The 13,619-nt window shown below is 35.4% G+C and overlaps 1 protein-coding gene across 1 annotated transcript; it reads right to left on the bottom strand.

Moving 5' to 3' along the window:
* Positions 1–444: 444 nt before the first annotated feature.
* LOC137031627 (2-oxoglutarate receptor 1-like) lies at positions 445–5,212 on the bottom strand. The gene is made up of 2 exons (XM_067402719.1): positions 5,107–5,212; positions 445–1,478 (listed from the first exon to the last, which is right to left on the bottom strand). The coding sequence occupies exon 2, from the start codon at positions 1,468–1,470 to the stop codon at positions 445–447; it is 1,026 nt and encodes a 341-aa protein (XP_067258820.1). The 5' UTR covers positions 1,471–1,478; positions 5,107–5,212.
* Positions 5,213–13,619: the final 8,407 nt, after the last annotated feature.

Below are 13,619 nucleotides of genomic sequence, written 5' to 3'. Positions count from 1 at the left end.
ATATATTGCACATAAATGTTCCCATTTAAATGCTTTCTACACACATATATACACACACACATTCATAGAATGAGTTACAATCAGTGGTTACAACAGACTTCTAGTTCCCAGGATGCTTTGCTTCTGACAGTTAAAGGAGAGCAAATGTTAAAATGAATGTGTTTTTCTCAATATTAACAAAATGGGAGACCTTCTATAAAATGACAGGAACATGAAATAGGAAATATAATAAGAAGGTATAAAATATTTAATATATAAGAGGTTAAACTGATAAAATATTTCCTTTTTTTTTTTGGTTGATAGGTGTGTAATGACATGAGAGTAAATAAATGATGACAGAATTTTCATTTTTAGCTTGAGTATCCCTTCATATATTGGCTATTTCACAGTGCCATTGACTCTGGCTCATCCATTTAGTTTAAGACTGAAACACCAGCTCGAGTCTCAGCTGCTTTGCTCGTATGTGATGTTACTCGTGGGTCTGTTGATCACAGCCACTTCAATGATCCCCTTAGTCCTTGACATGAGCCAATCACATCTGAACAGCTCCACGAAGGCCTGCTTAAAGCAATCCCCCGACAACGTGTAGAGCGGTAAGTTAAAAATGATGTTGAGTACAGCGATCGGCCTCGAAATAATGTAGGCGGCGTGAATGCAGCGGTCCAGCATGCAGTCGGTTTCCGGAGTGAGTCTCGTGTGGATTCTCAGAAGGCGTAGCACATGATAGGGAAGAAAGCAAACCACAAAGCACGTCAAAATCAGTACAATGAGTCGCCTTGCTCGAACCCGTTTCATGCTTCCCATATGAGGACCCTTCTTTAGCACCACAATGATGCGCCAATAGCAAAGACAGACCACGACCAGAGGAAGTAAATATCCCAGTACGGTCAATGCCCAACTGTAAGGCCACATGATTGCTGTGTTGCTGCTCGCCAAGTCCAAGCAGTATGTCTTGTTGTTGTATTCAACCATCTCAAACAGGTTAAAAATGGGACTTAACTCGATCACCGCCACAGCCCAAACCAGGACGCAAGCCAACACGCCCCATCGCTTCTGCTTGATGCTGTGCATGTGTATCGGATGCACGATCGCCACGTACCGGAAGATGGCCAGACAGGTGAGGAAGAGGATGCTGCCATAGAGGTTGAAGTGGAACATGAAGCGTGCAAAGCGGCACATGACGATCCCCAGCGTCCACGAGTCGTTGAGGACGTAATAGTAGGTCAAGAAGGGCAAGCTGACCATGAAGAGAAGGTCCGTGATGACGAGGTTCACCATGATGATGGTGCTGCTCTTCCAGGGACGGACTTTGATCAAGTAGACCAGCAGAGCGATGACGTTACCCACGACGCCCACGATGAAGATCGAGCCGTACATGGCGGGCAGGTAGTAGCGTTTCACCAAATCGTCCACATTGGTGCAGTTGTCACTTGAGCCGTTACTCGTACCGTAGTAAAGGTTTCTCTGCATGGCTGTTCCTGAAGCAGGAAAAAATACAAAACATTGGTATAGAGCGCACATCATGCAAAGTAGATGTGCTAAAACTGATAGTATTTCAGAGACTGCTCTTGTTCTCTGCTTGGTATTGAATACCTCAGCAATGTAATGAACAGATTTGCATCTATCCAACAAGATGCAACGAAAGAAGAAAAGGATCCACACACCGAGTGTCAGTTTCCGTGTAAAATTTAATAGTGTCAACCATATGTTTAAAAATAGTCTGATACAGTTACTGTAAGTGATGACTGTTTTAATGACTTCATTCTATTAAATTTAAAGTGGAAATTGACACCTACTTGGTTTCATTTAATTGGGTACATTTTAGTTAATATATATATATACACATAGACTTTTACAGAGCGACTGTAAAGGGATTTTTGACTTGAAATCCTTATACCCTCAAGGTTTGAATAAGCCCCTGAAGTGTTTTCTGTACTTTTTTGTGGCTTGACGAAGGGTTGAACCTGAAAACATTTTGCACTCTTCACTTCTTTACTTGGTGGCCTTTTCTTTTTCCTACATTGTGTGTGTGTGTTTTTATGTGTGTGCGTATCCTTTACTTCTTTTTTGGCACTGAATGTCTGACATGAATTCTTGGGATTTCACGCACGACTGTTATACCTCACACGATAACCTCAAAAAGTTGTTCAAACACCTAAAACACTGCAGTCTGCATGCAATCTCTGTTTAAACTGTACATTTCAACACTTGTAAAATTCCAAGATGGATCTGTTGTAGTCTCAATGTGAAGCTGAATTTCCACTATAATACTAAAAAGAAATAATAATAAAACAAACATTATTCAATTCGGTCTGTCTGGGTCGGTCTGAATACTCGATTCTGATCTGGCTGGAAGGTGTTCAGTAAAACCATTTAATGCACAGGTAGTTCCAAGTCAGTTTAGGGTGTATTCACACCAGGAAAGTCTTGCTTTGCTTTGGTCTGGACCAAATACAATGTTGACTTTTTTGCTTGGTCTGGTTCGCTTTCAAACTGCCCTTTTTTTGCAAATGAACCAAAATTTGTAAACAAAACCACACGTGTGCTAAGGTCATCCATTCATTGGGCAGAAATTCTCAACCGTACCAGAGTTCATTTGGAACCGAGACCACCTCTTCAGCTGGGTCTTGGTACGGTTGTTTGGTCCGCACCCGAGTACGATTGAGGTATTCACACCTTCCCAAAAGATCCACACCAAAGGGGGAAACGAACTGGAGTTCGATTCAATCGAGCTAAACAAGACAGGTGTGAATACACACTTAGTCACCATTCTATAATAAAGTGCTGCTTTCATTGAAACACACACACACAGAGAGATCGGAGATCGAGCTCCACACACACAGAAATAATCAGGAGCGCAGAAACTTCTTGTCATCGCTGACCTGTGACTTTTATTGATAAAATAACTACCCTGCTATTGAATTGCTACATTACATTACTCAGCAAGGGGGTGGTAATGTCACAGTTTTTTCACGAGTTCACACTTACAAATAATCAGATAGTTAATAGTATGCGTATTTTGGTATGCGTAAATAGTATGCTCAGAGTACTCCCCCCGTTTTCTGGTTACGAAAGTAACCAGGCGTGTGTGAGGAGACGGGGTGGTGGAGGGATGCTGTCGAGAAACATAGATGAGTCGACTGCATACACATATATATATATATATATATATATATATATATATATATATATATATATATATATATATATATATATATATATATATATATATATATATATATATGTATACAGTACAGTCCAAAAGTTTGGAACCACTAAGATTTTTAATGTTTTTAAAAGAAGTTTCGTCTGCTCACCAAGGCTACATTTATTTAATTAAAAATACAGTAAAAAAACAGTAATATTGTGAAATATTATTACAATTTAAAATAACTGTTTTCTATTTGAATATATTTCACAAAGTAATTTATTCCTGTGATGGCAAAGCTGAATTTTCAGCATTGTTACTCCAGTCTTCAGTGTCACATGATCCTTCAGAAATCATTCTAATATGCTGATCTGCTGCTCAATAAACATTTATATCTGTGTACAATATTTTTTTTCAGGATTAATTTATGAATAGAAAGTTTAAAAGAATAGTGTAACATTATAAATGTCTTTACTGCCACTTTTGATTGATTTAATGCATCCTTGCTGAATAAAAGTATTCATTTCTTTAATTTCTTTTCAAAAAAATAAAAATAAAATTTCTTACTGACCCCAAACTTTTGAACGGTAGTGTATAATGCTACAGAAGCTTTGTATTTCAGATAAATGCTGTTCTTTTGAACTTTCTATTCATCAAGGAATCCTGAAAAAAAAAAGTACACAACTGTTTTCAACATTGAAAATAATTATAAATGTTTATTGAGCAGCAAATCAGCATATTAGAATGATTTCTGAAGGATCATGTGACACTGAAGACTGGAGTAAGGATGCTGAAAATTCAGCTTTGAATCACAGGAATAAATTACTTTGTCAAATATATTTAAATAGTACACAGTTATTTTAAATTGTAATAATATTTCACAATATTACTGTTTTTTACTGTATTTTTAATTCAATAAATGTAGCCTTGGTGAGCAGACGAAACTTCTTTTTAAAAACATTAAAAAGCTTAGAGGTTCCAAACATTTGGACTGTACTATATATATATATATATATATATATATATATATATATATATATATAAATATATATATATATAGGTCTCCTCTCATGCTGAGTGGGTAGATCTGTTGATTGATGATTGGTCAGATCATGATTAGTCAGATCATTTGAATGTGTTCCTTCCAAAATTTGTAATAAAACATCATAAAGTAATTCAACTCACAGCTTCATTGCTAGAGAGACACTGAACAGACTGACTCGGGTAATTCACAATCACAGCTCTCTTTCTCTAGGCTTATTTATTCAAATAAATGTAATGATTCAATAAAATAAAGGTAACTCTGATTTGAAGCGGACAGAATACTAGATCTATCGAGTCGTTACTCACGAAAATAACCATCATTGTAACACTTGCAGACAAATGTAGTGCTGCAAACATCAATAACAGATTTAAGTTGTCAATGCTGACAAACGACCATGGTATAAGCCGGATAATCCACGGCTAGCTGTGCATTAAACAATTTTAATGTACGATGTGGAGGCAAATAATCACCCTACATGAGGTGTAGTTGAGTTAATATCTCAACAAGTTCAATCCAGTGAAGTTACTCTAAAGGTGATAATACACAGGGCAACTTTTTAAGCAATGTTGCCAAGCTATGTTGCTTGGGAACTTTACCATTGAGATACTTTAGATAGAGATTTGTTGCCATTCTCAATGGAAAAGTGCCCAAGCAACATTGCTCAAAATGTTGCCATGCGTGTCACCTTAAGGCTAAATTTGTAGTTGATATTTAATCGCGACAATCAGTTTTCACAGTGATAATTTGAAATATATTCTCTTAAAATATCTTTTTAACATCTTATCCAATTTTGAGTAAATGTATTGTTTGAAGTATATGTTTACTGGTCAATGAAAAATACTGAAATGCAAAAATACTAGAAGAGCCAACAACTGTTCGGTTCAATCTGTTTTAAGAAGTGGTATAGACTTACAATGGACGCTGAAGCAACTCATCCGACTGCTGGTTCCTCAGAGAAATGGACTGTGGTGTTCATGTAAACAGTTTAATGCCTGAGCTGATCCTCCCTCTTCCGATAAAGAGTTCCTGGTAAACTTCTATCGCATTCATTTGCATTCATTCTGTCACATCAATACACCAGCAGTGACCCATCTGAAAACACACAGACAATAGGATCTGTCAACACATGAGCATGGGCGGGATTTAGAGGAAAAGCCTCAGGTGTGACATAATAGCTGTGGCTTTGGGAAAGTACTGCGTTAATATTGCTGTCAATTCTTAACATTGACATGTTTGAAGATGTTTTATCGCTCACCCAAGATGCCAACAATTATTTTGTCATGTGTCTTGTGGTTTTTGCACGATCAAATAATCATATAATATAGGACAGGCAGGTGAGGGAGGCAGCGGTGACGAGGAGCAATTATTAGACGAGCTCATTCTGCATCAGGCCGAGCTGTTTTATGAGCACTGTGTCAAGAGAAATAAGTAATGCTGTCCATTATCCTCCCTAAACAGCATGCAATATAAGAGTAAGTGCATCCCAAACAGGACGTTGACAATAAAATGGCAGAAGTGATTTTTTTTATTATTATTTTAAAGTGTGCATCGCTTTTTCAAATTTTTAGGTTAAAACATGGCGCCAAAGTCATCATGTAAAAAATAAAATAAAATAAATAAATAAGATCAATAAGACATGGCAACATATATATATATATATATATATATATATATATATATATATATATATATATATATATATATATATATATATATATTATATATATATTTATTTATTTATTTTTTATTTTTTTTCCATTACTTTAACTCGTCGATATCTAGTCCAAATATCTAAGGCACATTTTCTTGAGAAACAAAATATATTTATATGATCAAGATTATATTTGTATTATTTATCTGTGTTAGGTTATTGCTAATAAAACATAAAATTATATAATAAATAATTATATAAAAATATAATTATAAAATTACAATAATCTGTAAAAAAGTATATGTTTTACAATACTTTCTACTTCACAATTTCATGCTTAATTCAGTGCGTTGCTTGCAGTTTCTTTGTAATTATTTGTGAAATTTACTAGCATTTTGATAGCAATCTGAGTGAGTACTGTAGGTTGTACACTTTTTTTCAGTGAAGAATGCTCTATGATATGGCAGAAATAGTAAGAGTAGCAAGGTTCATGACTGTGATATAAATAACCTCTTGATGAACTCTTTGATAAGTCTCGCCCAAACTTCCTGTGCTCAGTGAGCCATTGACAAAGATACCAATATGAATTGAGGAGACTGAACATGACTGTTAGGCTACTGTATGCGTTTACCGACCCCTAGTGGCTGATGATGGTACTTAGATGAGATCGTCAACAAGCCAATGCTAAATTGGGGATTTCACTGATACTATTAACACAAAGATACACAAAATTCTGAATGACATCATTCACAACACCACAAAATCACATTTGTCCAAAATAAGTGTTGTAGTATAACCATCAGAACAGCAGTGATGTGTGAACTGAATTTGACAAAAAAGTACAGTGTATTACAGTGAAGTTACTGAATATTTTTCATAATAAAGAGTCATAAAAATTATACAAATTTTAAGTGTTGTAGTATTTTGCAGTATCAGGAGTGATGTGTGAACTGAATTTGGTGACACTACAGTGTGTTACAGTGAAGTTATTCAATATATATTTAATAAAAGTGAAGTTATTGAATATTTAAAAAAAAAAAAAAATGCAATTCAAAATAATAAAATTTTCAGCAGGTCATGAAAGAGGTGCAGTGGCAGGTGATGAGACATGGTTGGTAAAAGAGGACAACCCCTACTTTTGTCCAGGCATTCTCACTGTTCTCTTTGATACCTGCTTTGCCATTTTTCCTCTTTGGAGTGGCTTGCTGTTGCATGAACAGGACCTTGTGACAACAAAGAAACTACCAAAAACAAGAGATACTGTCACATAGAAAAGTGGTTTGGAATTGGAACATTCCATAATGCATACCGAAACAAAAGTCAAACCAGGAACATTCATAAGGAAAAAAAAAAAATGCATCAGTATCTGCAAGCAAGATATTCAGAGAATATCAGCATAACCTTCCTCAAAAGCTATTGGTCCAATCTGAGCCACATATGAACATCAATCAATCTTGGATGAAAAAGAAGGAAGAACGTTTCCCATCCACCAAATCTAAATTCTTTCCAAGAAAAAAGTTCCACAAGGATGTAACACAAAGCAAGGAAAGTCCAGATTTTGATGCATGTCAGCTTCCTGCAGATGTGCTCTGTGTAGAGGAAGAGGTAATGAAGTCATTAGTACAAAACTGAAAACTAACTGCATATATCAAGGTACGCTATTATTTACTGTATGAACTTCATATCATATCATATCGTTGCATGTGCATGCTATGGATGAAGCCATCTACAGAGCTGCTTGTAGCCATTGTGATGTCTCCAAGCCAGAATCTGGAATACCTGTTACATCACAAAGATTTATGAATGGTTATTTGGAGATGTACACACATCAAAACAAAAATCTAAATGCATAATTGTACAATTGTATTTGTATTTAACAGTGTGATAATGTATGCTGTCCTCAATGTATATATTGATTCAAGTTGAATCATTTTTTAGACTGTTGAGTGCTATTTAACCCTCAGGGTGTCTGAGGATTTTTGGGGGCCTGGAGAAGTTTTGACATGCCCTGACATTTGTGCTTTTTTCAGTTGTTCATAAACATATTAATGGAAAAAGTGTCATTACACTGTATTCAGCACAAACTAGGCTACAATAATATGTGAGGAACATGTATGTACATGTTTGTGTTTTTGAAGGAATAATGTTTATGCGTGGTTATTGAAAAAACAAAAAACTTTAAGTCACTGAAATAAGGCCAAAAAAATATATATAAAACCGTGTTCACAAGGATTCTGGGTATTGGAGGTTGTAGACTACAGTTTTTGCTTCAGAATGAAGTAAAAATTATCCTTCCTACTCCTTCATATAAAACAATAGAGAGATTTAAATTTTCTAAGACACTTTTGGTCAAGAAACACAGTATGCGTGGAGGCGTGAATCGTCATGTATAATGGGTGATTCTCACCTGAGAAGACAAAAGAATTGAATAATAATGACCTGAAATGACTTGCATATTAATGAGGCCTTTCAGCCAGGTAGGCTGTGAAAAAACCCTCTGTGATCATGCTGATAAAAGGATTAAAGTCCACTCAGGACAAAAAAAAAATATTTTTGTGATCTCATGCATGCACATATTATTGCACATGATATGAAGAAACATTTCTATAGGCCTATGTTAAATTACACTACCAGTCAAAAGATTGAACACATTGCCATTATAATGTTTTTAAAAGAAGTCTCAAGTCTCTAACCAAATAATGGTTTTCTATTTGAATACACTTTAAAATGTAATGTATTTCTGTGATGCAAAGCGTCTGAACATTCCTACCTCTAGGGCATTTCATATAGGCTACTATATTTGTTATATTATAGAGCCTAAATGTTGATGTGCAGTTGACAAACTATACATCATAAAAAGATCTAAGACTCAAGCTTCACATTTTGACTCTTAAAATCTTATATTGACCATAACTTCTTAATATGCTTAAAAACATACACATTTGGAGAAATATTGATGGATTCCCATATGTTTATATCAATTTTCTATACAGAGAAGTAATATTTATTATTCTACATTTATTGTCATCATTATGAGCGCTGGATGCTGTGTTTTTAATTCATCCTTGAGCCGGTACTTAAGCTGAGCTGTACTTAATATGAAGGGAACAAATCTCTACCAGCTAAGCCATTTCACCACAGGTGTCATCTTAAATGACACAAGGGGGCAGATGGCACAGCAAGGATTGCGAAAAGTGAGAGCAACTACTTATGATTCTTAATTTTGACAGGCACTGTAAAAAGGGAACATGGGAGCAGTTGTTGCTTTAAGGAGGTATTTCTTCCTGATTCTACCTACAAATTCTAATTTGGTGCTGTAACCTATTTCAATCAGTTTGATATATCTAAAACAGGGAAAGCAATTTTAACTTAATTAAAGTACATTGACCCAATAATTCCATAATTCCAATAGAGCTCAGGAAAGACACATTCAACACATGTACACCTGTCCTTTGCTGTACTGCGAATTTTGCTTCAATAAAAAAATGTGAATTGGGTGTATTAAACACATTAAAATGTGTCAAAGTGAAAATTGCAACTAACAGCGCTACTCTTCACCACAATGGTAAAACAAAATTCAATAACAGAAACTACTCTTAATATCTAACTGAACTTTAAACATTAATATAAACTAACAACATCTTTCCCTTTTCTGAAAAACACATAAAATAACACTTAATCCCTAAATTTACTCTCCTAATGGAGTCCCTTGCAAAGCATGCTGGGAACTACAGATCCACAGCCCTGGAGTGCGTTTCCCAAAGCTTACTATGGTCGCAAGTTACCATTAGAGTTCAATGGGACTTACGACCATGGTTCACCAACGATGCTTTCGGGAAACGCACCCCAGGACAGTGTTTCTCAAAAGCATCGTGATCTGTGCTGAGTCTATTGGTGTCAAAGGCTCTACAATCTACTAGTGCTAAACACTGTCCTGGGGTGTGTTTCCCAAAAGCATCGTTAGCCAACTAACATTGCAAGTTCCGTCGTTACTTACTGTACATAGTTCAACGATTTGGTGTTTCCCGAAACCATAGTTCAAACGAACATTCGCAAACTGCATCGCAAACTTGTGTGGTTGGAACGACAGCTCTTGAGCTGTAGTTAGAAGTATAGTTTCCTGTTGTTATGACATGTGGACAGAATAAATCCTTATCTTGAGTAAAATAAGCAAGCTGACATTAAGTACAATGTATATCTTTTATTTTGAATATATACAAATGTCATTTATATATTTTAGTTTGTCAAGAGATCTAAAGCACCATTTTTGAAGAGTGCGCATGTGAGTACGTGCTCTAGTACGTCAGAACAAGCATTTGATTGAATTTGGAAATAAAGCAAAATAACTGAGGAAAATGAGAACTAGTCCTCTAATGCCATGTCTGTAATTTATAGCAGAAATTCTAGCATTAATTCGATATAAAACAGATTCATTTTAAGAAGTTATAGAGTACCTCAGGGATGACGCATTTTTGTAGGCAAAACCCGGAAGCGAGTTAGCATTTTAGGGCTTCCGGTTCCAACGTTGTAAAGTCTATGGGTTTTTGCTAAATCGCCTGAAATAAGGTCTGTGGTTAACAAAGCCTCTACATTTTCATGCTTGTAATTTTTTAAACTTTTACTGCGTCTTCAAATCGGCGGTTGCTAACAAATTGCTAAAAGGGACTACTTCCTTTGGCGGGGACTTTAGATGTCATCATTAAAAACGGGACATCTGGACAGCATTTCTCATGACAAAGTGGATAAGTATTCATACACAGCGCAGATCATAATCAGTGAGCATGTTTTTAAATAACTTAATTTATTAAATATAGTTTGAGGACGCTTGGTGGTGACGACGTTGATCCGCGACCATGGTGTGCTGTAGTCCGTTTATAGCCTACTGTTAGCCTTTTATATCTGACCACTTTATTTAGACTTCAAAATGTATTTATGTTGTTTTAACTTGTAAAGTTTATCTTGATAGACAAAACGTGTAAGTGTCATAACTCTTTGTTAAACACAGAGCTTATTTTCTGTGATTTTCCAAAAGTCCATGGGAAAAATGCATAGGCTTTCAGTCAAGGGAACCCGTGCGTCGCTAACTTCCGGGTTGGCCTACAAAAACGCGTCATCCCTGGGGCACTCTATTACTCCACCACCTGCGTGACATTCACCAACGTGGTTGAACGACAAGTTTGCGACAATACGGTTTCGGGAAACAGTCGTGACTAGCTATGCATCATACTATGGTAGTTCAGCAGCGAGTTACATTGTTGTTCGAGAAACGCACCGCAGGGATCTGTAGTTCCCAGATTGGTTTGCAAGGGACTCATTTAGGAGAGTAAATTTAGGGGATAAAGGTTATTTTGTGTTTTTCAGTAAAGGGAAAGAAGTTAGTAGTTTATGTTATTGTTTAATGTTCAGTTGGACATATACCCCCAGTTTCACAGACAAGGCTTGAGCTATTCCCAGACTAAAATGCATGTTTGAGCTGAAAAAAAGTTTTAACTGAAAGCAACTTGTACTGACAAATCTTAAAATACTGTATGTCAGTGCCATTGATTTATCTCAAAATGCACACCAGTAATGTTTTTTTTTTTTTTTCTAGTGTATGTTTATAATAAAAACTACTTAAATATCCTAATTGAACGAAGGCCTAATCCTGGCTGTGAAACCAGCCTTAGGGTTGTTTCTGTTACTGAATTTTGTGGTTACCATTGTGGTTGAGTAGCGATTGTGCTTACGCTGTGGACAATGAATTTGTTGCTCAGTACTTCCACCTAGTGGTTTATTGTAAAAATTGTGAGTAATGATTAACAATGCTACTAATCCAACTACACATTATAGAATCAGCAATTTTACTTGAGATAAAATAATAAAATTGCCTTTAATAAAATTAGTGTTTGTTTGTAAATATTTTATTAAAATGTGAAAACTATATTTGAATTAAATAGTAAAAATTGGGTTTTTCCAAAATAAAATTTATACGGAGCCCTGGACATGACATGCAGGAAAAAAATAGTAGGGTATGCATGATTTAATAAATCGAGGGAATGAAATAGTAAATCGTGCATCCGTAAATTTAAGTTGTACCAAAGTGAAAAAAAAAAAAAAAAAAAAGATTCACGGTTTAATAAACAATATTTTAACTTTGTGTGAATTTTTTTTTTCCCTTGGGCAGAAGAACTATTTTGATTGATATTAAATTAAATTTTAAAGTTTCAACCAAATCAAAAATATAATTTGAGGAAAACATATTCATTTAGCTAACACATTACAGTATTTTTTTTAGGTTGGTCCAAAGTATCATTTTGTTTTTCAGTGTAGAGATGTTTGATCTGTTCAGTGACATTTAATTGATAATTTCTTTGTTTCTTTTTCTCCAATTCTACATTGAAATAATTGCAGTGTCAAGAGGAGTACTGCTCTTTGTGTGGACAAAAAGACTGCCTGTTTACTATTCATGTTAAGTGAAAACGTGTGTTTTCACAACTACATTTAATAATTCCAACACTTTTGAATTCCAGATTTACTGTGAATTATGCCAGAGGTGGTTTCATGTTCAGTGCTTCAACATTAATCTGCCACCAGAAGAACAACCATGGATTTGTGATTTGTTTTTTTAAGCTATTCAGTTAGAATAGTCAAGTGGTTTGGGGTTAACTTGGGTAACACCTGAGTCATTGAGTCTCTTTTACACACAGACACAAAAAAATCTTTATCTTTGTAACTACTACTCTTATCACCCATGTGATTTTAAAGTGCCTGGTTTGTGCTCTTTTCTTGTTTTCACGGAAACTTCTGTACTGAAAGACAATGCTGCCACCATTTGATTGTAGTTGCAGTCATTCCACCTTCACTCGCACGCATATATTCACACATATTATCAAATATGTTACAATCTAATAATTGTGATACAATAAATATTGTGTTGAAACATCATTCATAATCAAGACAAATACAGACATATAGGCAGAATAACCTCAAAACTGTGACGTATCACCTAACACCAAAATAACACTTTCAATGTGAAAACATTTTCCCCAGTCTTTTGCATTTTTAAAGATTGAAATCTGAAAAGTTTGAAATCTTAAGTTTAATCTTGTGTTATTTTCTTGCTGATATAGTGTAGGCTAATAGTTCATGGCCTAGGTTATCTCTACTGGTTATCTTGGTCATTTTAGCACTCATAGTCATGCTGATAATGTGGAAATGAAAAAATCTTTAGTAAAAAAGTTTGTTGCAGTAAATGTTGTTGTCTTTAAAAACAATCCCATTAAAAAGCTTTACTATGGTAATAATGACAAAATACAATAGTGACTATAGAAGCCTACCTGTTACTGCTGTAAATAAAAATAAATTGATATGGGATCTTGTTTAAACAGCGTTCAAACAATCTTCTCTTTTATTACATTGTGGCGACCAAGGCTGCGTTCCAGTTCAGTTTTTAAATGCCCTTCCCTCGCTAACTTCACTCGGTCTCGTTGACTCGGATGTACGTCATTGCTACGTTGCACGAGTGCCCACTTCTGGCGGAACCTTTGTATGGGCTGAACTGGAACGTCCTAAGCCCTTGATCACTTGGAATCCGCAATGGAGCTGATTTATTATTTATTTTTTCCCCTTACAAAATTGTTTAATACTGCATCCTATATGTATATATGTGTGTTTTAAATGTTTAAAACATAATTAGTATATCATAGAGTAGTTTGTGGTGGGGTAAATTAAACGCGATATGCGGTGACGTCACAATCGTGTTGCATTGTGGGTTATGGAGCTGCCTGAAGTGTACA

Source organism: Chanodichthys erythropterus, chromosome 12 (genome assembly GCF_024489055.1).
Source record: "Chanodichthys erythropterus isolate Z2021 chromosome 12, ASM2448905v1, whole genome shotgun sequence".
Taxonomy (NCBI): domain Eukaryota; kingdom Metazoa; phylum Chordata; class Actinopteri; order Cypriniformes; family Xenocyprididae; genus Chanodichthys; species Chanodichthys erythropterus.
The sequence above is the reverse complement of the archived record's forward strand: the minus strand, read 5'-3'. Positions and strand labels throughout refer to the sequence as shown.

What these genes read in the sequence shown, in the direction of transcription:
- LOC137031627 (XM_067402719.1), bottom strand. Translation starts at nt 1,470, where the DNA reads ATGCAGAGAAACCTTTACTACGGTACGAGTAACGGCTCAAGTGACAAC.